The sequence below is a fragment of the Epinephelus moara genome, chromosome 13 (assembly GCF_006386435.1).
Source record: "Epinephelus moara isolate mb chromosome 13, YSFRI_EMoa_1.0, whole genome shotgun sequence".
In the NCBI taxonomy this organism is placed as follows: domain Eukaryota; kingdom Metazoa; phylum Chordata; class Actinopteri; order Perciformes; family Serranidae; genus Epinephelus; species Epinephelus moara.
This window is the reverse complement of record NC_065518.1, coordinates 22,361,480-22,383,495: the sequence shown is the minus strand read 5'-3', so window position 1 is coordinate 22,383,495 and position 22,016 is coordinate 22,361,480. Positions and strand designations below refer to the sequence as shown.

At 46.0% G+C, this 22,016-nt stretch overlaps 1 protein-coding gene across 1 annotated transcript in view; it reads left to right on the top strand.

Moving 5' to 3' along the window:
- Positions 1 to 18,647, top strand: part of LOC126400176 (SH3 and multiple ankyrin repeat domains protein 1-like) — a 53,260-nt gene extending 34,613 nt beyond the window's left edge. Inside the window, exons 15-28 of the mRNA XM_050060723.1 lie at positions 121 to 234; positions 777 to 855; positions 5,958 to 6,040; positions 6,213 to 6,337; positions 8,999 to 9,134; positions 9,314 to 9,394; positions 9,856 to 9,864; positions 10,070 to 10,096; positions 10,191 to 10,247; positions 10,435 to 10,556; positions 11,778 to 11,901; positions 11,992 to 15,235; positions 15,330 to 16,226; positions 16,515 to 18,647. Of these exons, the coding sequence (XP_049916680.1) occupies positions 121 to 234; positions 777 to 855; positions 5,958 to 6,040; positions 6,213 to 6,337; positions 8,999 to 9,134; positions 9,314 to 9,394; positions 9,856 to 9,864; positions 10,070 to 10,096; positions 10,191 to 10,247; positions 10,435 to 10,556; positions 11,778 to 11,901; positions 11,992 to 15,235; positions 15,330 to 16,226; positions 16,515 to 16,566 (5,150 nt within the window). The 3' untranslated portion in view covers positions 16,567 to 18,647. The remainder of the gene's footprint in view (positions 1 to 120; positions 235 to 776; positions 856 to 5,957; positions 6,041 to 6,212; positions 6,338 to 8,998; positions 9,135 to 9,313; positions 9,395 to 9,855; positions 9,865 to 10,069; positions 10,097 to 10,190; positions 10,248 to 10,434; positions 10,557 to 11,777; positions 11,902 to 11,991; positions 15,236 to 15,329; positions 16,227 to 16,514) is intronic.
- Positions 18,648 to 22,016: the final 3,369 nt, after the last annotated feature.

Sequence of the window (22,016 nt, the reverse complement as noted above, 5' to 3'; positions counted from 1 at the left end):
ATCAATTACATTGTTCGAGGGCCTGCTCTTTCTACGGGCCCTCCACCCTGCGGGGCCTGATAAAACTGCACTGCCCACACTGTCTGTATTTACGCCCCTGTGTCCATCTGTCTGTCTCAGTGTTAAGTGTAGGAGAGGGGGGATACTGGGAGGGAACGGCGAAAGGTCGCACTGGCTGGTTTCCTTCAGACTGCGTGGAAGAGGTGGCGGCTCTCAGCAAAGACAATCGACCAGGTGAGACAAAACTAGTTAGAACTTTACCCCACTATTGTACGAATGTGTAGCCTTTGAGGTTTTTTCTTGCTTTTCAAACAGTCATATATAAATTGAAAGTAATTTGTTATTGATAGTTTTCAGATAACTTTCATAAAGTTAACAAACACATAACAATGATAAGAAATAGCACATAGATTGTAGAGAGGGCGTGCTGGAAAAAAAATGGGTTACACACTCCCTCAGGCTGGAATGATCCTTTAAGTCCCTGTAACACCCAGCACATGTCGCACTCATGTTTACCAGCAGGCCCTTGTGCGGCAGACAGTCACACGTGTAAAGCACAGGCATTCACTTTTCTCCTCTTTTCACAGCTGCACTGTTCACGCAGCAGGCAGGCCATATGCCACGTAGAAGACGCAAAAACCAGGGTGTAAATTTATTTGATTCATTTGTGTGCTTCGCTAAAGACACAACACTTCTACAGAAAGACAAGAGAAGGTGTCATGACGGAAGATGAGAGTTTAAATCAAGCATATGTCTTGCCTGCATGTGTCTTGCAGAGACGCGCAGTGAGAAAGCCAAGAGGAAGCTCTTCCGTAACGTCACTGTCGGAGCCTACGATGGCACCGACGGCCCAAGGTAAGAAAAGTCGCTATAGCCCTCACACCCTGCTATCAGTCGATAAGTAAATTGCTAGAAAACTGTCAATATGATTGTCTGCCCTGTGATATTTTGAGCTGTCCTTGGAAAGGCCGCAGCCCCCTGTGACCCTGAACAGGAAACCAGTTTAGAAAATAGATAGACTCATTATAAACGTGATTGGCTGCAGCCTCTGATATAGTTCTAGCTGTGGATTGTCACATGAGTGTGGGCAGCAACTAAGCTGTCTGGTTTATTGCTGTAAGGTAAGGCTGTGAGGCCAGTCAAGGTGATTGAAACAGTTGACACACTCTTGTTTTTCAGGTAACTGGAGGTCCTTTTGTGTGTGTATCTGTGTGTGTATGTGCTCACTTGCCTCACCTACTGTGCTTTCATGTCTTCCTGTGTGCTGTCTGCTTTCTGCTGATCCTGAACAGCGCTCGTTCTCTATTGTTTTGCTGTGCGAACACGTCAGCGCTGAAAGCACAAAGAGCAGCCATGTCATTTTCAGCTCTGCCCCTTTTGGCTCCACCAGACAAATGCACTTGTCTCTTTGATACCTCCATCCACATGCCCCCCTCTCCTACTCTGTTGTTGTTGCTTGTTTACACTGAACACAATAATGCCATAATGAAAGGTGGGGGGGGGGGGTGGGGGGGGGGGGGGAGGGGGGGGGGGGGGGGGGGGGGGGGGGGGGGGGGGTGCTTTTCCTCCTCCATGGCATCTGTCTAAAGCTGCAGCTCAGCCCTGGGCAGCTGCGGTTGTGTATTATAAAGCTTTGCATGCTTGTTTGAGAGTTAGTGTGGATGTGAATCTGCCTGTGTCTTTGCGTGCATATACATCATCCTGCTGATGAGTCATGAGGAGGCTGAGACACCAAGCGTTGGTTAGATCCCTGGGCTAGTGAGAAGGACTTACCAGTCGCCACCCCGGGGTTTTTCAGCCTCTTACACATTGTAGCTGACATTACCCTTGTGCTGAGCTGCTCTCACTGTCATCCAAAGAAGGCATTCACTTTAATGCAGCTGTGCTTGTGTTCTTAATGGAAACAGCAGCCACTGGGGTTATATTACCTGTGCTAAGCTGGTTAAGCGTAATTGCTGCAACGTGGTGAAGTGGTGCTCAATTAAGAGCAAGGTGATCCGGAGCATGTTCCCTCACTGCAGCTAGGCATTTGGGAGAATGTCAATTACTATTTCAGAGAGAGATGGAGAGAGGAAGAGTGTTTGTTAGCCTGTGTGGTGACGACAGCTCTGCTTCACAGGAGAGGGGGGAGTGAGAGGAAAGTTTGCAATTGTATGTGTGTGTGTGTGTGTGTGTGTGTGAGTGAGTGAATCCAGGGTGAGAATCAGCTGTTAGTATATCTGTGATACACCAGTCAGTGGATGTGCAAATGCAAGCGCTCTCTCACTGTGTCGCCTTACGTTTATACCCATCCCCCGCATCCCCACCCCGCAAATTCAGCTCTCCATCTCCCCTATTTTGCAACCAAACCCTCTTCCTGTCGTGTACCAGCACACACACACACCACACACTCTCTCCCTGTTGAGATAATCGGGGGTATTCTCTCTCCCTCTTCTCTTTTTTACATTGTCTTTCTCTTGTCTTAAGTATGCGGGGTGCAGACCAGCACGCTGTCTCTCTCCTTCTCATTCCTCACCTCTCTCACTCTCTCTCCTCCACTCTCGCGGCTCTCTCTGGCTGAGCTCTCGCTGGAAGACCGGGAGGAGGAGGGAGGAGGGAGGAGGAGGTGGTGGTGGTGGAGAGCGCGCGAGAGAGAGGAGGGGGGGACATGGCAATGGGGGGATGCGGAGAGAGAGATTTCTCTCTCTCCCTCTCTTCTTCGTGGCCGTCACTGGGCCCCAGAAACAGGAGCGTGTGGTTCATTTACAGGTAGCGGCTGTTTCCTCATTCATTGGCTGGCTATGGATGTGAGGAGAGGACAATGGAGAGAGGGGAGAGGTAGATGATGCTATTGAGAGGCCGTGCCTTTTCAAAGACAGACTAATAAGCTATGTATTCTGTGCGTGCGTGTGTGTCTCTGAGTGTGCGTGCGTGTATATGTACGTGTGTCTCAAATTTGTGTTTTTCCTCTGCTTGTGAATATCTGTGGTACGGAAGTGGCTATTGAATGGAGACTCTGCAGCATGTTTATTTCTGTGTCTTCCTTCCCGTGTGTCTCTGAACGCTGTGTGCGTGTGTGTTAGTGCATGAAAGGGAGCACATATTGATGTATTTCAGTCAGACAGTGTGGGTGTATTTCATTCTCTTTGAGTCATGATTTCTTTAAGCAGATATTTTTCATTCACCAGGACTTCCCATTTATTCCTGTTCCTTTAAAAACGCGATTGTCACATCCCATATTTTTATGTATCCCAGCGTATCATTAAAAATGTGAAGGATTTAGACTGTACAGACGGATGAAAGTGAATAAGTCAATAAGTGGCAAGAGTGCGGTTTTTCAGTTCCTTTCAAGCTCCTAATTTGAGATACCGGTCTTCTCTGTGCATGTCTGTGTGTGTGTGTGTGTGTGTGCATGCGACTGTACGCACTGAATGAAATATATGTGGTTTTCACATATGACTGTATACGTCATAGTGTTTGATTGTTGTGCGAGTATCTCTCCTGTACATATATTAATGTATGTACTGCTCATCCATCTACCACGTCTCCATCCACAGTGTGTCACTAGCATCCGTCAAGTGCTTCACTTGTGGTGTGTGGGTATTGTCCCCACATAGCCAGTCTATCTGCATGTACGTTCAGCAGGTGAATAGTTAAAAAGCTGCCTTTTTCTCAGTAATTGTGGATAGAAGAGAGGATGACTCAGGAGGGTACATAATAACTCTGGTCTCTTGTAGGCTTACAGCTTCATTGCAGCCAGTTCAGAGAGAGTGTGTCCTACTAGCCAACGGGGATTAACCAGGGACTTTGCGCTTTTTATGGCCCTAATTGGCCAGGGATTAGTGGTCAATGTGGTGACAGACAAGTTGAATAGCTTGAAACATGTAAAGGAAATCAGGTGTGTGTCTGCAAGCCAGCAACACAACTTAGAACCACCTGGAGGACCAACGCAGGCCGAGCTACCCCCTTGTAGAAGTGGATGGATGAAGAGCCCAATGGATCCGTCCACCCACTCTTTGCTACTTTGATCCTCAGAGAGGGAAAGCATGGTGGAGGACAGGGTGAGAGAAAAAGGAATGAGGTGTGAGGAGCAGATGGCTGGAAGGCGGCTGTGCGTTGGCGAAACAGTAACATTGATGGAGAACACACAAGGGATGGACCTCAGTAGGGGAAACTGGCGATCGTCTGTTCAGTGCTAAAGTTACGACTCGGTGTCGAAGTCTGGATCCTCGGGCCTGCAGGCCAACGCTCGTGCCTCTGCTGTACCTCTGTGATTGCACAGACAGCTTTATTACTGCCGGATTAAATACACAAAACCTTGCCGGGTCTGTGCTGCAAGAGACTGTGTGGAATATAATATTACTGTTATTGTTATTTTAGGAGCAGTATACACATGGGTGTTTCAGAAGTGGCAGAGGCAGAATGAAGTTGGAGTGACGGGGTCCTCTGCCAGACATAGAAAAAAAAAAAAAAAAAGTTTGCTGCCTAAAACCTAAAAGCAAATCAAAATGTTGGCAGTTTTACATCAGAAGTTGTGGGTTTTGTTTTTGGAAGTGGTTACATGGCTAAGTTGCCCTGCTGACATGATTGTCAGGCAACAAATGGTTGTGTTTAGGTTACAGAGTTGAGGTTAACTTTAGTGCCACAGTGTTGGGTTTGCTGGCTCAAGTGAGAAAGAATTGCAGAATTTCTATGCAGCCTGAGCGTAAGCAGCACCTGACATGTTAAACTTAGGGCCCAAAATCTCATTTACATTCACTACTTCTCATGAAGGTCCAGGTGTGAATGCACACGCCCAAACTTCCCATTTGAAAAGGGGAGGGACAAAAAATGGTATTCCCAGAGGAAATTGTGTCCTTGAGTATACCCAGAGCATTTTTACTGCGTTGTTTTGGCAGTCAAGCTATCACTATAAATAAAGACAATTCTTCGACCAGGCTACTCGTCCTGTTCACTCATAGTACAGCCCTTCTAGGAAATCCAATCCTTTGATTCGATTTCAGTTGGCGTGTCAGTTTGAGTTAGGTTGAAGAGCACAAACTAACACAGAAATGAGCTGCCTAGGAACGAAATATCTGGAATTCCTCTTAAATCATACAGCTCTGCTCAGGCCCCGGGCTCTCCAACAGAACCAGGGTGAATTGACATTGTTAGAAAGTCAAGTCCAGAAATGAGTCATGAGATGTGGCTGTGTGTGGCAGTGTGGAGTCCATTTAACTAGTCCTGTATTAGAGAAAGAGTTGTAAAGCAGCTCGGCCAAAAGTGCCCGACATGGTAATAGTATAATGAAGGAGCTTGCTGGGCCAGCTGTTACACTACTCCAACAGTCTCATAATAAGATTGCATCACCAATGTCTGTGATTGTTTCTGCCCTCTGAGGCAGTGGCCTTTGAGCATGAGGAGCTGTCTGTAGAGGAAGATTAGAGGCCTGTCCGACTTCTTCTGGTACATAATTTGAAGTGTCATGTATGACCGGTAGTGGTGTGCTGGAGTCACTGAAACAGTATCCTTGCAAAAGCTGCCAGAGGCAGTGAAAAGCTAATGCAGCGATTTAGGTGCATTTGGAAGTTTCCATTATCAGTGAAGTGTATGTGCACATTTTTCTAGTGTGCCGTTCCCGCCGGCCCAGTGCTTGTCAGCCCTAGCTGGATGAGGCCATAGTATGGAATGTCATCTCATATACACTTCCTCCCATTGTGACACTAACTGTATCCCTGCCATCAACCCTTTTGTGCACCAGCGCTTTTTGTATGACATTCTCAGGCCAACCTATCTTTTGCTGCAGTGTGATTTCATAATGTGATGCAGTATAGCTGTTTTCCACATTCAGAAGATGCTTTATTTGCATGACAATAAGACTTTTCTGTTGCTATAGAAGTCATATAGCTCTCTTCCTCTCCAATTCTCTGTCTTTCTCCCTGTCTCTCTCTCCATCCCCCTTCCCCCTTACCCTCTGCTCCCTCTATACTCTATCTAAGTGACTACATCATTAAGGAGAAGACAGTGCTCCTACAGAAGAAAGACAATGAGGGCTTTGGCTTTGTGCTTAGAGGAGCCAAAGGTGAGGCCTCCTCTACCAAATTTACCTCATATTTTTCTGCTTCTGTAGATTTCTCTGTCTCATATGCTCCTTTTCTCTCTTTCTAATCTCTCTATCCCTTCCTCATTTTCAAACCCATGCTCTTGTTATCTGTGTCCACTCATGCTCATCCTTTTTGCCTTGTCCTCTGCAGCTCAGACTCCCATAGAGGAGTTCACTCCAACGCCAGCGTTCCCCGCGCTGCAGTACCTGGAGTCTGTCGATGAGGGGGGCGTGGCGTGGAGGGCGGGCCTCAGAATGGGGGATTTCCTCATTGAGGTAAGGACAAGATGGACCAGAGATGGGAGATTTGACTCTCTTTACTGACTCGGTTTGAATGAGTCACTCACTAAACAGAGTTGGGTTTGTTTTTTTTACTTGCTTGAGTCACCAGATCAGTTACCTAGAGCTTGGTAAATCCCACCTCAGTGCCAGAGCCCATAGAGCATGTGCACCAGAGACTGGTCAAGCTGGCTGACTGAATGGATCAAATTCTGACAGTAAAACAAGTTGTTTCTCAGGGGGCGTGACACGGATTGTCACTGACTGTGTCATGAAACTCGTAGGTGACTGAGTGAGTGATTCCCACAGCCCAAATCAGAGCTTAAGCTCAGGGCAGGGAGAGCAAGTACCAAGTTGAATCAAGTGCCAATGGGTTGCTTTTCTCACAGTGCTAGGTTAATATTGTAATTAACTTGATACATGTCTACAAATATAGTTAACATAGGAGTTGTACAATGGTGTGAGCAACACGTGGTTTTGCCTCATTTTGACAGTTCGTACTAGCTAGTAGCAGGTTGGAGGGGCAAGTCAGTGAACAAGATATTGGAGAAGAGGACTTGTGAGTCCTGAGTCAGTACAAAGAGTTGTTCATTTCGTCGATTCATGACTTGCACATCGCCACTTTGCACCAACACAAAAACTGAACCAAGCATGACTTAATAGCAAAATTAATCTGAGGTCCAACACGCTGTATTCAGAAGCCACAGTCAGATGAAAAATAGCCATTACTGATGTAACTTGCATTTCTGAATCCACACTGTTGTTTAGTTGTGTATATTTCTCATTCCCAACTCGTCAAATATGATAATTTATTAACTATAAGGAAAGGAAAACAGACACTACAAATGATTCAACTGACAGCTATACAACAAGTACGATGACTGACAAGAAGCACAATATACAATTTGATTAAGAAATTAAAATCAACTAGTGCTTTTTCCACAGATGAATGCAACAGGTGCGGGCATGTTCCCCTAAAAGTGTCACAACTTATTTTAGGTAATGTATGAATTGAAGAAAACAGAGACCAGGCAGGCTGTGGGTACACCAAAAAACTACACTTCATTACAAAGTCACTTATAAGATGTGCTGATCCAAACATCACAGATCAATGAAATGTGCGAGTGGGACCACGGGGACACCTTACAGTGCATTAGCCTTGTACTAGATACCAATTTGATAAAAAAACATTGGACCACATTTACTAAGAAAATGGGATTGTTCAAATGTGCACTGCGTTTTTTAATGAGTTTGCGGCCTCTGTCTGTGTGTATTCAGCACCTGATTTACTAAGACCTCACACATTATGCAGTCAGCTCCTGGACTGATCAAAGGGACAGAGTTGCTAATCAAGAGAAACAAGAGGATTCATGGTGAGCCAGGCTGGTTCTTGGACCTCAAAGGGCCAGTGTCAGGGTTGGTAAACACAATCATTTTATAAAAATACCATGTTGGCTGTCGCGGTAGGTTCTTTAAAAATCTCTGACAACTGCTACTACTGCAAATGCATGTCTGACTTTTATATAACATCAACTTCACACGTCAATACCATGACTAGCTTCTCTTGGACCATGGACATGCTGTGTGGCCTCCGAAATCTGACGTGTGATGACACAGGACATCATGCCAAGCTGTCTGATCTTGTTACTGAACCTGATATGTGCAGCTCAGAAGTGGGATTTCTATACTATCACTATGCTCAGAAAAGATCATGATTACAATTTTTTCACTCTGGTGAAGTCCACCTGAGAAAAACTGTTACTATTACCCAAAATGATACTCATTCAGTTATGATGTCATAACCTTTAGAATATACATCAGGAGGAAATAAACACATCCATGACAAACAAAGAGGAAATAATGTCTATACAAATCAAAGACACACAAAATACACACAGAAATATACAAAACAATTAGTGGAGGGAGAGAGGGGAGATGGAGCAGGTGGAGATTGGTGTTAATATGGATATTAATGCTTAGGTATGGACCCAAATGCATATTATAAAAGAGAAATCTTTAGTTGCACTCTGTAATCATTTTACAGTTCAAAACATTCATCCACTCTATGTTTGCATCAGATATCGTCTGCATTGCTTTATGTTTGTTTCTAATAGTCAGTTGCTTCATAGCCAGGCTTTAGTTTGCATACTGTGTCTCAGTATATATTGTGTATGTAGTGCATTTTATTTAGAGCTGATGAGGGGTTGTTGTCCTTGTCAGTGCTGCTCCTCATCAACAAAACCCCAGCAGCTCAGGCAGCAACTTTCTTGCCATTTTGTACCTTTAAAAGTTCCCGTATGTTGCCTTGAAAACACAGTTCTAAAAATGGTGATTGTCAAACCTCTCTTAAAGCTGAGAGATACTGCTAATTAGTATTCAACCTAATATGAGTCACTTATGTGGCTGCCCGAGCCTTTGTAACTGTGATTTACTGTAGCCGCTGCCTGAATTGCTGGTGCACTCGTCCAAAACACTGCAAAATTATGTGTTTGAGGCTTATTCTTAAAACAACTGTAACAAGATATGCCAAACATGGGGAAGCTCTATTACCACAGTGCACCAGTGATTACTAAAAGACTTTCATTGACAAAAATGTGTTGGTTTCATGGATGTTAATGCATCACATCATCAGTGATTCTGTGTCTTTGTGTCTGTCAGGTGAACGGCCAAAATGTGGTGAAGGTTGGTCACCGGCAGGTGGTCAACATGATCCGTCAGGGCGGCAACAGTCTCATGGTGAAAGTTGTTATGGTTGCCCGAAACCCTGAACTGGAGGACACTGCTCGGAAGAGAGGTAAGCGTCAAACTTTCCTCATATGTCATTTCCATCCTGTGTTTATGATGTGACGATAAAGCTGATTGCATGTTTACTTCACCCTTAAAGCCTGTTACAATGTGGTTGTCATTGGTGACTGCATGTTTATACGAGAATACTAAACATTAAGTCTGCATTTGGCCGGCTTCCCTTGGCAGCCCCGCAGCAGACTAAAAGACTGACTCCTCCTGCCATTGCCCTGCGCTCCAAGTCAATGACATCAGAGCTGGAAGACATGGGTAAGATGATCGAGGGGACAAAGGGCTGAATGCGGAGAATAAAGACGGAGGGGGGTCTGGAAAGAACATGTAAAACTTAAATTAGATTTAGTCCCTCACATTTTTTTTGAGGGGGAGGGGGGTTGTGGGGCACATTTGAAATAGCTTTTTAGGCTGGTTATCAGCTTCTCTGCAGGATGATGGTACAGTGCCACGGTGCCATTAGGGAAACACAGCATTAAATATTAACCAAGTTGATGCAGAGAGCTTAAAAAATAGTCAAGGTGCAGGTGCGATCTCATTTTTTTCATTAGCACTAGCTTGATGGGAAAGTAGCTTTTTGATTAATTTGCACCTTTGATATTACCTATGAACAAGAGAGGTTATAATTAAACAAGCTGTGAAATGATACTCGTCTGGTGCCATCAGTCACAAACTGCTTTTTGTTTCTTTTTCTTTTGAACCAAATGCGCTGCGCACAGTGGACAAAGGTGGGAGAATCATGGATTTGTGTGCTGTCGTTATCATTTCCGTCCCCCATCACCATCACCATCACCACCCCTCTCATCACATCTGTATTCACACCATCACATGTGTCTGAGTATGTATTTCATCCTTTCATCTGCCTAATACACATGGCTACACAGCAGTTCTAGTCACACCTAATTTCTGTTTCCCGAATTATGTATGCTACAGCTGCCTCACCATGGAAAAAGAAAGCAGGTGAATATCAGCCTTAATCATTCCCCCTATCAGCCCCTGAGCTTTAATTAAAAGTCAGCCTGTTTGATGCTCTTTTTTTCTCCTGCTTTTTCAGAATACGAGTCCTCTCAGGGTCCTGATAAGAAGAGGACAGTCTATCAGATGGCACTAAGTAAGAAATCACTCTCACCACTCTTGTTCTACTGTAAAAGGGTGTTTTCAAACCTTGAGGGGAGGGGAGGACGCTTACTGAAATTCTCCTTTTCATGTTTCTGCCTTCATTTTATGCTCCCTTTCACTACCTCTCTACATTTTTTTTTTCCTGCCCTGCCCCTGCCCCTGCTCGGTCTTTGTTTTAGATAAACTGGATGAAATCTTGGCTGCTGCCCAGCACACTATTACATCAGACAACCAGGGCCAGAGGGGTCATGGAGGCAAGAGGGACCGGAGCAAGAGTATTGTTCCCAACGTCTCCAATGAGGTACTGCTGGGAATTGAAAGGAAATGGTCCTTGTTTTGGTCATCACCATCATTTAAATCCTGCTGCATTTATACTTAATCATCTTATCTACAAAATATTACAGTCCCCTTCCACTCAAAAATGTGTTTTTCATATGTTTATGTCACTTTAAATGTCTGACCTTGAAAATACTGACTTGCATCTGTGCAGAGTTTGTCACTAGAGAGGTGCTTTAACATTCCTTTATTGAAGGGGGCGATGTCTGTGCACTTTCATAAAATCTGACATTCAAATGTACACCAGGCAAGCAAGGTTAGGTACATCACTAATATGAAAGTTAATTGCTGTCTAATAAGGGAAACACATCTCAACGTACGATATCCTATGGATTAGCGCCCTACGAATGACGTTAACGTACTTAAGATAAAGTTATGTACTGAACCTAAAATTACTGTGGTTTGGTTTAGGAAAAGAAACATGGTGACATTGTACCTTAAAATGACTTGAAGCTCACTCAAAGTTCAAACAGTTCTGAATGCTAGTCTGCTGGGGAAAGTCTCATGTTTTGTGACATACAGTATAGACAAGACAACTTCCCTGTTTTTTCTTTACTAGGTCAACACATTAGTCACGTGATTGTGGCCTTCCAAAATATTATAATAATATATAATATTATACACAAATTACTGGCTCATCCTCACGTGGGATATGTAAGAATTTTGGTGCATTACTTTTTGTAGGAAAACATGCTAGCAGTGAATGAAAACAGCGTCAACAGTTATATACCTCTCTCCCAGTCCTGCCATACCAGATTCAAATATACAACAGAGCTTCTCTGCTGCGTTAGGATGTAGCAGATATTTAGTCATGGAAGTGACTAATGCTAGCAAATGTTTCCTATCTTTAAAGCAGCTTGGTCTTAAGCTTTTTTTTTTTTTTTTTACCTGTGTGTGTTTTCTCCTGCCCTCACTGCACTTTACAGAAAATGATTGACAATGGACCACCCACACTAAAACATTTGTTTAAGTGTGAGTCAGGTTGTGTCCATTCATCCATGCTCTGTTGCCTGATACACTAATACTTGGACTGACTGGTTCTACTGTATTGCATTATACTGTATATCAAATCAATATCAGCTTAACAGATGGCATCAGTGTCATTTGATTGTGTCTGAGTAAATGTTTCCTCTCCTCTCTTCACTCACCACTTCCTTTCAAATTCTGTGTGTTTTGACACCTGAAGCAACCCTATGAGCAGCAGTCGTCTGTGAGTTTGGTGCAGCCCGGACCAGGTTTTGGCTACAACCAAGCTCATTTTCAACCAGGCCACGCTCAGCATGCAGTCATGATGCGTCAAAAATCTATCGGTAATGGCAATTGTCACGGAAAGATTCCTGCCTGCACAATAGTTGCTTTTAAAGTGTCTGTTTGTTAAGTGCCTGTGTCCTTGTTCTCAGGTGTAACAGAGGAGGAGAGGCAGTATCTTCACCCGCCTGCTATGAAGTTGGCGCGCAGCCTGTCAGTGCCGGGACCAGAGGAAATTCCCCCACCCCCTAACACATCTGCCCCAGAACCACCTTTATCAGCAGGCCCTCATCCTGGAAGAGGGCCCGCTATGCCTATACCTCCTGTATCTCAAGCCCACTACCAGTCCTACTCCCAGCCAGGGCATGCGACTCAAGCAGGGTGGGACAGAGGAGGGCCAGGTGGGATGAACCAGCAGGTAATGGTGCCCACCCTCCGCAGGCAATCTGAAGGACTGTGTGTCAGAGAGCCAGAGGCGCCCAGGAGAGGTGGTGGCAAGATGGGAGGGTTAAGGAGAGGCTACAGCAGTGCTACACCACCGACAAGTGCTAAGCCTAAGGCCCAACAAGTGCCGCAGCATCACCCGCACATGGCCAACAGGGAGCAGAGTGTAGGTGTTGGCAGGGGGGCGGCCAGGAGGGGTGGTCGAGGAGCTCTGATGAAGCAGTCCAAAGTGGAGGATGGGCTGAGACAGCACAGAGGAAAAGGTGTGGCAGCCAAAGAGAAGAGCTCCATCCCCATCCCCACCATCATCGTCAAAGCGCCCTCCACCAGCAGCAGCGGCCGAAGCAGCCAGGGTAGCAGTATGGAAGCTGAGCCCGCCCAGGATGCAGAAGACCAAACCTCAGCAGATACAACCTCAGACAGCCCCAACACCAGTCTACCCTCACCACTCACCCCCTTGCCACCTCAGCCACCTACGTCCACTTCCTTCTCTTCATCAACTGTTGCCCCATCTGTTTCCTCACAGCAAAACCTGGATAACCTGGATTATACTTTGACATATGGTACTGCCTTCGGAGGAGGCGGAGGAGGAGGAGGGGCGCGCAGGGAAAGGGAACGTTTCCGAGATATGAGAAGGAAGAGCGCTTCTTTCTTCCTCTCATCTGAGGAGGACATCCAAGGTGAGGCAGGAGGAGGAGCAGAGGAGGGAGGAGGAGCACTAGGGACAAGAATTCAGCCTTTACAAGGCTCACAAATGGATGCGCCCACCCCTCGTCTACGGCCCTCCAAGTCTATAGATGAGGGCATGTTTTCTGGAGACAGCTATGTCAACTATTCCAGCAGCATGCCCCCAGCCTTCGGCCTGCCCGAGTATTCTTCCCCTGTGCTCGGTCAGGATGGTCAGCCCAAATCAGCTCCCTCGGTGTACGGCACCCAGGGCACTACCTTCATCCACCCGCTTACAGGGAAAGTCCTGGACCCCTCGTCCCCACTTGGCCTGGCCCTAGCTGCAAGAGAGAGAGCCCTAAAGGATGACCGCAGGACGCGCAGAGAGGAGAGACACTTTGGTCGGCAGCTGTCCACAGTAGGAGCATTCCCCACCCCTGTTCAGACTCCAACCCCTTCCCTTTTTGCAACCCCAACACAATCGACCTACACTTCCCCAGTGTCTGTCCACCTAACCTCCCCCACCGCCACCACCTCGCCTGCATCCATGAGCCGGCCACAGTCACCAAGGATATTACGTCTGGGAGGAGGTGGGGAGAGGATAGAGAGGGAAAAGGAGGGAGGACCCAGGGAAGGTCTTAGAGTTCGCTTCTCAGAGGACAGAACCAGTCAGTATTCAACCCAATATTACCCACAGAGCCCCAGGGAGAGAGAAAGAGAAAAGGACGTGTATGACAGCAGACCTGCTCCACCCTTGCAGCCTCCTCCACCGCCGGTTCAGCCTGCACCCCGTAGACCTTCCTTCCTGCAGATGGATAGCGCTCCCAACACCAGCTACATCCCTCAGTATACTGTCCCCACAGCCCCTGCACAGACACATGAAACTATAGGAGACGCAAGAGCAGATGCGGGTGGAGGTGGAGGTCTTGGACTGATGGTTCTCCCTCCACCAGCTCCCTCAATAGATGCAGATGACGAGTTTGTCTTTGCAGATCCCTTGCCGCCTCCTATACAGTTTGCTAATGGTAAGAAAGAGAGAGTCCAGGAGTATCCTGGGCAGCATCAACATCGGGGTGCTGCTGTTGCACCACCTCCTCCACCCCCTCTTCCATCCAGCAAGTCCTCAAATGCTACCCAGGCATCTCCGCAGGGTGGTGACTCTGCTGCCTCCAGCCTCACCTCCTACGACAGCGAGGTGGCCAACCTTACGCAGTCAGCCCTCTCTCCATCTTATCCGTCCTCACAGATATTTCCCCCTCCCTCCACCACCACCGCTACCACCACCTCTGCTGCAGCTTTGCCTCCCACATCACTACACAGACCCCAGCCCATGTCTCATTCTCACCCCTATTACAACAGCTCTAATGACCCCTCACTAGGTGGTCACACACCGGCCCAGGACAGAGGCACAGCCGCCCTCACAGCCACCATGACCTACGCTACCACTACCATGACAGCCTCTGCCGCTGCTGCCACCACCACAACCTCACCGGCATCCTCTGACTACAGCATAACCATGGCCGGACCTCGGGCTGGCCTCAGCACAGGGGGCAAAGCTGCTGACCACTCTCATCACCCTACTATTTTACCCAAGAGCGGAGACTGGCAAGATGCCGTGGTGGATTCTGGGATTGAGGAACTGGACAGTCACAGCAGCAGCGACCACCATTTAGAAATGCTGGGATTAAGTGGGCTGAGAGGAGAGAGGGGAGGGATGGTAGGAGACGGGCGAGGAGGGGAAGGAGAGAGGGGAGGTGAGCATCAGGATCCCAGCACAACCTACTCAGGTGGGCAAACATTTGAAGTGCACAGTGCCAAACTGGCAAACCCTGTGTTTCCAAAGATGACTCATTACAAGGAGGGAGGAGGAGGGAGGGGTCCGTCTGTAGCACTACGTAGGCAGAACAGCACCAACCCTGCTCCTTTGCAGTTGCAGAGACAAAACAACCCAGAAGACGTCAGGTTCGATGGAACACTCGCAGACGAAAGGAAGCGCAAGCAGAGTCGGTCCAAAATGGAGGATGGCTTTAGCAGTGCTCTGGCTGCCTGCTTAGAGAGGCCCATTGACCCTCAGTCGATGACCTGGGTTGAGGTCGGGGAGCATGAACAAGGTGGAGACGGAGTGCAGAGAGGTAGCATTGTTTTGGAGGGCCGCAGACTTCACTCACCTCTCTCGGGTGTAAAGGCGAGCATCATCAATGAGCTGAGCTCCAAGCTGCAACAGATGAGTAGCATGAAGAGCATGGATGACTGGAGCCACACTCCAAAGTCACCCACCATGCACAGGTTTGTTTGTTTTCATCAACCAGCCTTTGATGTTAAAATGAGAGTTTTCATATCACCTTATTTTAACTAAAGTTGTGATTTGTGTTTCTCTCAGATATTCGGCGGATTTCACTGATGCGTTCCACAGCCCTCCCTCTGGCCGCTCCACCTCACCGTTACCCACCTCCTCTCCACAGCATCGTCAGATCCTGACCCCAAATCTGTCGGCCACCCCTTCCGTCTCCCCTTCCTCTCAAGTCCCAATTCAGCGCAACTGGACCCGCTCCCCGTCTCCACAGATGCCTTCCTCCCCAGTCCATTCACACCCTCCCCATTCCCCGACCTACTGCCCATACCCAACATCACCAAAGCATCGGTCTAAGTTGCGCAGGCAGACTTTTGATTTTCAGTGCAGTCCCACTAAGGAGATGCGGTCGTCAGTCTCACGGCGGCGGGCTCCCAGCCCTCTTATCTATAACACTGAACAGCAGAACCCAGCCCCTCCCAGGCCTTCCTCTCTCCCCATCCTTCCCAGTACACCCGTCTACAGCAACCCCTTCGAGTTCCCCGGGCCCCTCACTCCTCCTTCGCCCGGCCTCCCTCTCGGAGATACCTACAAGTCCTCAACTCCTCCACTGTTCTCCCCATCTGGTGTGCAAAGTGCAAACCCCCTCCTCGTCTCCCGCTCTCTCTCCCCCACCCATTTTCTCTCTGGAGCCTCATCCCCCATGCACTTGCCCCCCAGCCCATCCTGCCTCAACTATCCCCATCTCACCCCTCCTCCGCCAGCCAAACCCTTTGCTGTCAAGCCCCTGCCCTACTGGACCAAGTATGACGTGGCCGACTGGCTGGCTTACCTGAACCTGGCTGAACACAGAGAGCGTTTTATAGACAATGAGATAGATGGATCACATCTGCCTTCGCTCACTAAGGATGACTTCTTGGACCTGGGAGTGACACGTGTGGGACATCGAATGAACATCGAGCGGGCGCTGAAGAAACTCACTGACAGGTGAGGGAGGACTAATTGACTCTGGAACACGTAGAGGCAACGGGGTCAAAGGTGAAAAAGGAAAGCACCGGATGGTGAAGGAAAGTCAAAGTGTCTCATTCCTTCTATACAAGTTAGCTGGGCCATCCCCCTTTTTCCATTAGATGCACATAATTTGATAAGTTATCTCATCCTCCCTCCATCCCTCTCTCTTTATTAACCTGTTTTATCAACCCTATTTAGTTTGCTCCGTCTTTATCTCATTTCCGCCCATTCTTATTCTTTGATTTGCCCTCCTTCTCTCCCCAGGCGGCTCTCCTCTCCTTTGCATGTCACTACTTCTCCCCGAGACACAGACTGAGAGGGTGAAGGGGTGATTCAAAGATGAAAGAAAGGGAGAGAAACAAATTGACAAAGATGGACAATAACAGAAGGATGGGCAAAAGAAGAACAGTGGACATCAACAGGTTGTGTTGAACTAAGACTAAGGGCTGGTTGTGCTGGGGGGGAGTGTTTTCTTGCAAATTTGCTACACATGTAGAGAATACTGTTGAAATTTTATGAAATGACTTGGTCAAGAACAGGTTATAGGGAAGATAAGAATATCATATGAAAATGACGCTCTTCATCTGAAAATATACTTTCAACTTTTGATGGACAGGCGTTTAATTAATACACCGTTTTGTGCTGTAAAAGACAAACACATATACACACACACACACTCATATTCTCACACACACACTGACAGATGGATTCTCACACCATCTGCTGCTTGAGAAAACTTGAGTCTGAGTTCAAAGAAAAGTTGCTGCTTAAAGGGTAAACCCCGATAAAAATGTGACCCGACTGTGGCTGAGCCAGAATCTCTGAAGGGGACGCGTCACATCCTAACATCAGTTTTGTAGCTTTAAGCAGATCAGAGTATCCAGTGGCTGTGAGTCCAGGAGCCAAAGTCCGAATATATGAGAGAAAGGGTTTTGTTTGTAAATGATGATAGAAGAAAACGATAGAAAACAATAGTATTCTTTTTATATATTTGCCATATTCCCCTCAAAAGATGCCCCAATAAGCTTTGTATGTATGTACTTTGCGAGCACTAAATATATCTTACATGTTAAACGGGATTCACTATTAGTAGAGCCATTTGTTTTGTACGAAGTGCTGATCGCAATCATTCATTTCAAACTGGTCAGGGTATTTAGCTATTGAATTGAAATTGTGCATACTGAGGACGTACATGTATTGAGACGATATTGTTGTGAAATTAACTTTTATTATTTTCCTAATTACTCTATAGAAAGGAGATTAAATATATGAGGTGAATTGCAAGGGGTTTGCACGTTATATCAAACTGCAAATCCTCTTTCTGTAGACGTTACTGGTGTTTGTGGCCATAGCACAGGTCAAGGGATGGATCTGTCCTCTTTGATGCCATAATGTTGACCGCTCTCTCTCACACAGCAGGTGCAGTGATAAAAAAGGGCTTTTTACTGCTTCTCTGTCTGCCTGACTTCCTCAACCTTCAGCCTCTGTGAGTCTGTGTGTCTGATTTTGTGCGCGAGTGTTCGTCAGCCTGCGTTTAGTGGCCAAATGCTTTTCCCCCAACCAGCACCTTCCTCTTTCTAATGCCTTTTCCAAAACATATTTATAACGGTCAGAAACATTGTTTCTTTCTCACTAGTTGACAATCCCAGTGTTTCCCCGTTCCACACATTTCCCCCCAAAAAGAAATACTCTGACCCACTTTTCAGAAAGTTTTTTTTGTTTCAGAGTGATAAAGTAAATACTGTATATGTTGCATAGAGGTGAACATGAACGCTCTGGATTTTTTTAAACATGCCAGTTTAGCCATTTTTCCCTGCAGTGACTTCAGCTGTAAGGCAACAACACATTATTTATAGATCTATATGTAATGATGATGATGACAATGATAACATAAAAATATAGTATAATAAAGATAATTATATTAAGTCTGTAAACATTTTTAAGAATCTCTGTCTTCCAATTAGTGTGGACAAAATTTCTTTGAAGCTTTGTTTTGTTTATTTTTCGGATTTTTCCTGTAAATGCTTTCTATACTGCTCGCCCTGTTGTGACCCCAGTGACGCTGACACACACATTAGTTAACGCGTATTCTCTCTGTGTGAGTTTAGTTATGACTCTGTATTCTGATGCTGAGTTGCCTCAATGCTGTCTCATGATGGACTATTCTGAGAAGTGAAAGGACTGAGCAGTAGTGTAGAAAGCATTACATACTATGATTTAAAAGAGTATTTTAGGTCTAGTGAAATGCATAATGAATATGACTACATACAGTATGAGCGTAAGTATGCAGAGATAAAAGGTATATATATAAATATATAAAATATATATATATATAAAGTTTTGCTTTAAATAAAATAAAGTATATACTGATAACAAAATGATAGAGGTACAACTAAGGTGTTGAAATAAATGCTAAAATAAACTACGGCGCTGTCGTGATTCTCATTTCTCCTTGCATTCCCACTTCTGACAGATTCACATAATGATCCAATTTAAAGTGCTGTGTTTGAATTGAGTCATTTGGCAGCGGCTCGTCTCAGCCCTGCGGTGGTTGAACACAACATTGTTTTCAGGTCCAGGATTATATTCCCATCAGGCTCGGTGAGCTAATAGGACAAAAGAGTAGAGCTCACGGGGAGGGAGAAGATGAGATGGTTTAATTCAAAGCAAGCAGTGGCTGCATTCATGCAGCAAGCCGAAAGACGCCCGTAAGGCACGAAAAACAATGAAAAACAACTTGGAAGGAGACAAATGTGAGGTTGTTAAGCTAGCATGGTGGCCAGAGTAAGGTTTGAGGTAGAGAATTGTAAATGTAACGCTGTTGTTTTTTTGAAGTTTGTGCCAGTTGTGCAGGTTGCCCCTTTTTTGTGTTCCTCTAACTGGAGTCTGCTCATAGTTAGCAAAATTACAAATGTCAGGGCTTGTTTTTCTGTGTGGGGATGAACCCACAAGCTGCCATTCTTCTTCTCCAAACATCCACAGAGAAAAACATAGGAGGGATGTACACCATTCATCCAAATGATGTTACTTTATTTGGGGTTTTGATCATGGTGGTGGTCTAACATGTCAGTCTGAAATGTCCCATAGGTGTTTAGCTGGGTTGAAATCACCAGACATCTGCCTTTATTATGTTTTTTCCATTTATTCCATGCATTTGATTTAATCTGGTTTTGCTCTAATTTGTCACCCGTCTGCATTTTTAATGGAGGCAGTTCACAGTGTGGTCTGTGGACAGTGGTGCCCCCAGAAAGGCAGCCAGATGGGACCACCAAAAATCTTGGGGTGGCACACCAAACGCAAAAGCCACAACTGAGTTTCATGAATTCTTTCATGCTCTTAAAGTATATAGGTTAATTGAAAACTATGTTAATAAGAGAGTTCAGGAGTCACATACAGATATACTAGTTTCTTATTTCTCAGTTAATATTACTAATTATTTGACGTCCATAGATTAATACCAGTACAGTTTACATTTTTAGTTCCACAACAATCCTGTTTTAATGCGTTGTGTATTTATTCATGCGTGACGTTTCATCGTCCTTTAAAAGGGCTGGCAGTCCCTTCTCTTAAAAAGACAAATATACAGCTGTAATTTGAAGGACAACATTGATTATTAGCATTAAAACATTTACTGGGAACAAGCTTGTCAAGCTTTAATAACACCACACAGAGGCCTCCAACTGTTATCAATTATATTCCCGAGGGGAGTGGGCAGTGATTGTATAAGGGTGGCCGTGACCACCCTTTGGCGGCGCCACTGTTTGGAGAGTAAACAAAGGCATTGATTCAGTCATTGATGCTACTCTTAAAATTATAAAATGCCATTTTCTGATGCTGTGAGCACCACAAACAAGATTCCACTGACTTCTGTTGTACTGGCTCGAGGCAGAAATCTCTAAAGACATGACTACCACTAGTGTGTGAGAACATACATTTTGTAAAACAGGTGAACTGACCCTTTAGTGTCACGTGACATCCCCTGGGGCGGCTCGAAAAGCCTGAAATAAAAAATTGAAAATATAAATAAAAATAAATAATTAAATTATTTATTTAATTTTAATTTCTAAGTCATTAGTGCCATAGCTAAATTAAAATTGGATGAATGTATTAGTTAAGAGACTGAACTTTATATAAAAAATTTTGGAAGCGCTCTGACGCCCCTCTCACCCCTTAAAATCACACCGGAAATCGAAGTAAAACTTTGAGATCACAGGCTGATCCAACTTGTGTGAATTTTATCACAGCAACTCATAATGTGACTCAGTAGTGTGTATGGCCCTCGCGTGCCTGTATGCACTCCCAACAAGTGTGGCCATGCTCCTGATGAGTCGGCAGGTGTTGTCCTGGGGGATCTCCTCCCAGACCTGGATCAGGGTATCAGTGAGCTCTTGGACAGTCTGTGGCAGTACTTAGCAGCGTCAGATGCACCAATATATAACGTCCTGTAGGTGCTCAATTGGATTACGGTCAAGAGAACAAGAGGGCCAGTCAATGGCATCAATGCCTTTGTCATCCAGGAACTGCCTACACACTCTGGTTACATGAGGCTGGGCATCGTCCTGCACCAGGAGGAACCCAGGGCCCACTGCACCAGCATAAAGACAATCGCTCTGAGGATTTCATCCCGGTACCTAACAGCAGTCAGGGTACAATTGGCTATGACATGGAGGTCTGTGCCACCCTCCAAGGACATGCCTTCCCCAGACCATCACTGACCCACTGCCAAACTGTTCATGCTGAATGATGTTATAAGCACCTTACAGTAGCATCCGCCATGAGGCGCCAATGGTGGACCTGCCAGTTCTGGTGTTCTCTGGTGATTGCCAATTAAGCTGCACAGTGCTGGGTTGTGAGCACAGGTCCCACCAGAGGACGTTGGGCCCTCTTGCCACCTTCATGAAATCTGTTTCTGACAGTTTGGTCAGAAACATGCACACCAGTAGCCTGCTGGAGGTCATTGTGCAGAGCTCTGTCAGTGCTCCTCCTGTTCCTCCTCGCACAAAGAAGCAGATACCGGCCCTGCTGCTGGGTCGATGCCCTTTTACGGCCCCGTCCAGCTCTCCTCATGTAACAGCCAGTCTCCTGATATCTCCTCCATGCTCTTGAGACTGCGCTGGAAGACACAGCAAACCTTCCTGCGACTGCACGGCCATCCTGGAGGAGCTGGACTACCTGACTGGGCTGCAGGTACCACCTCATGCTACCAGTTGTGACAAGGACACTAGCAGAACACAAACCTAGAGAAGAATCAGTCAGGAAGAAGAAGGAGAGAGCAACTGTCTGTTGCCACCACATGAAAAACCATTCCCTTTTTGGGGGTTGTCTTGTTCCTCTTGTCACTTTCATTTGCACCAAAGCAGGTGAAACTGATTCACAATCACTTGTGCTTCCTAAATGGACGGAATGATATGCCTGAAGTTTAACTGACTTGGTGTTATACTGTGACGATTAATTTAATTTTAAGCAGTGTAGTTTCGTCCACCTCTGCACTAGGATTAGTCTCTGAACATTGCTAGAGCTGAGTGAGTGACTGCCTATACTGCTGGAGTGCCAGCGTACACTGCCATTTCTTTCCCCAAGAAGGGAAATCAGGGTTACAAAAAAGAAAAGAAAAAAGAAAGGAAAAGTAGAGAAAGCAAACTGACTTTATAAAGAAAAAAATATCAAAAGGTGTGTGAGGAGACATGGATGAAGAGAGAAAGGGTGGGGGGCCCACAGGGACTGCTTTTGCATAGAGCCCAGGAGTTAGTGCTACACCCCTGTGTG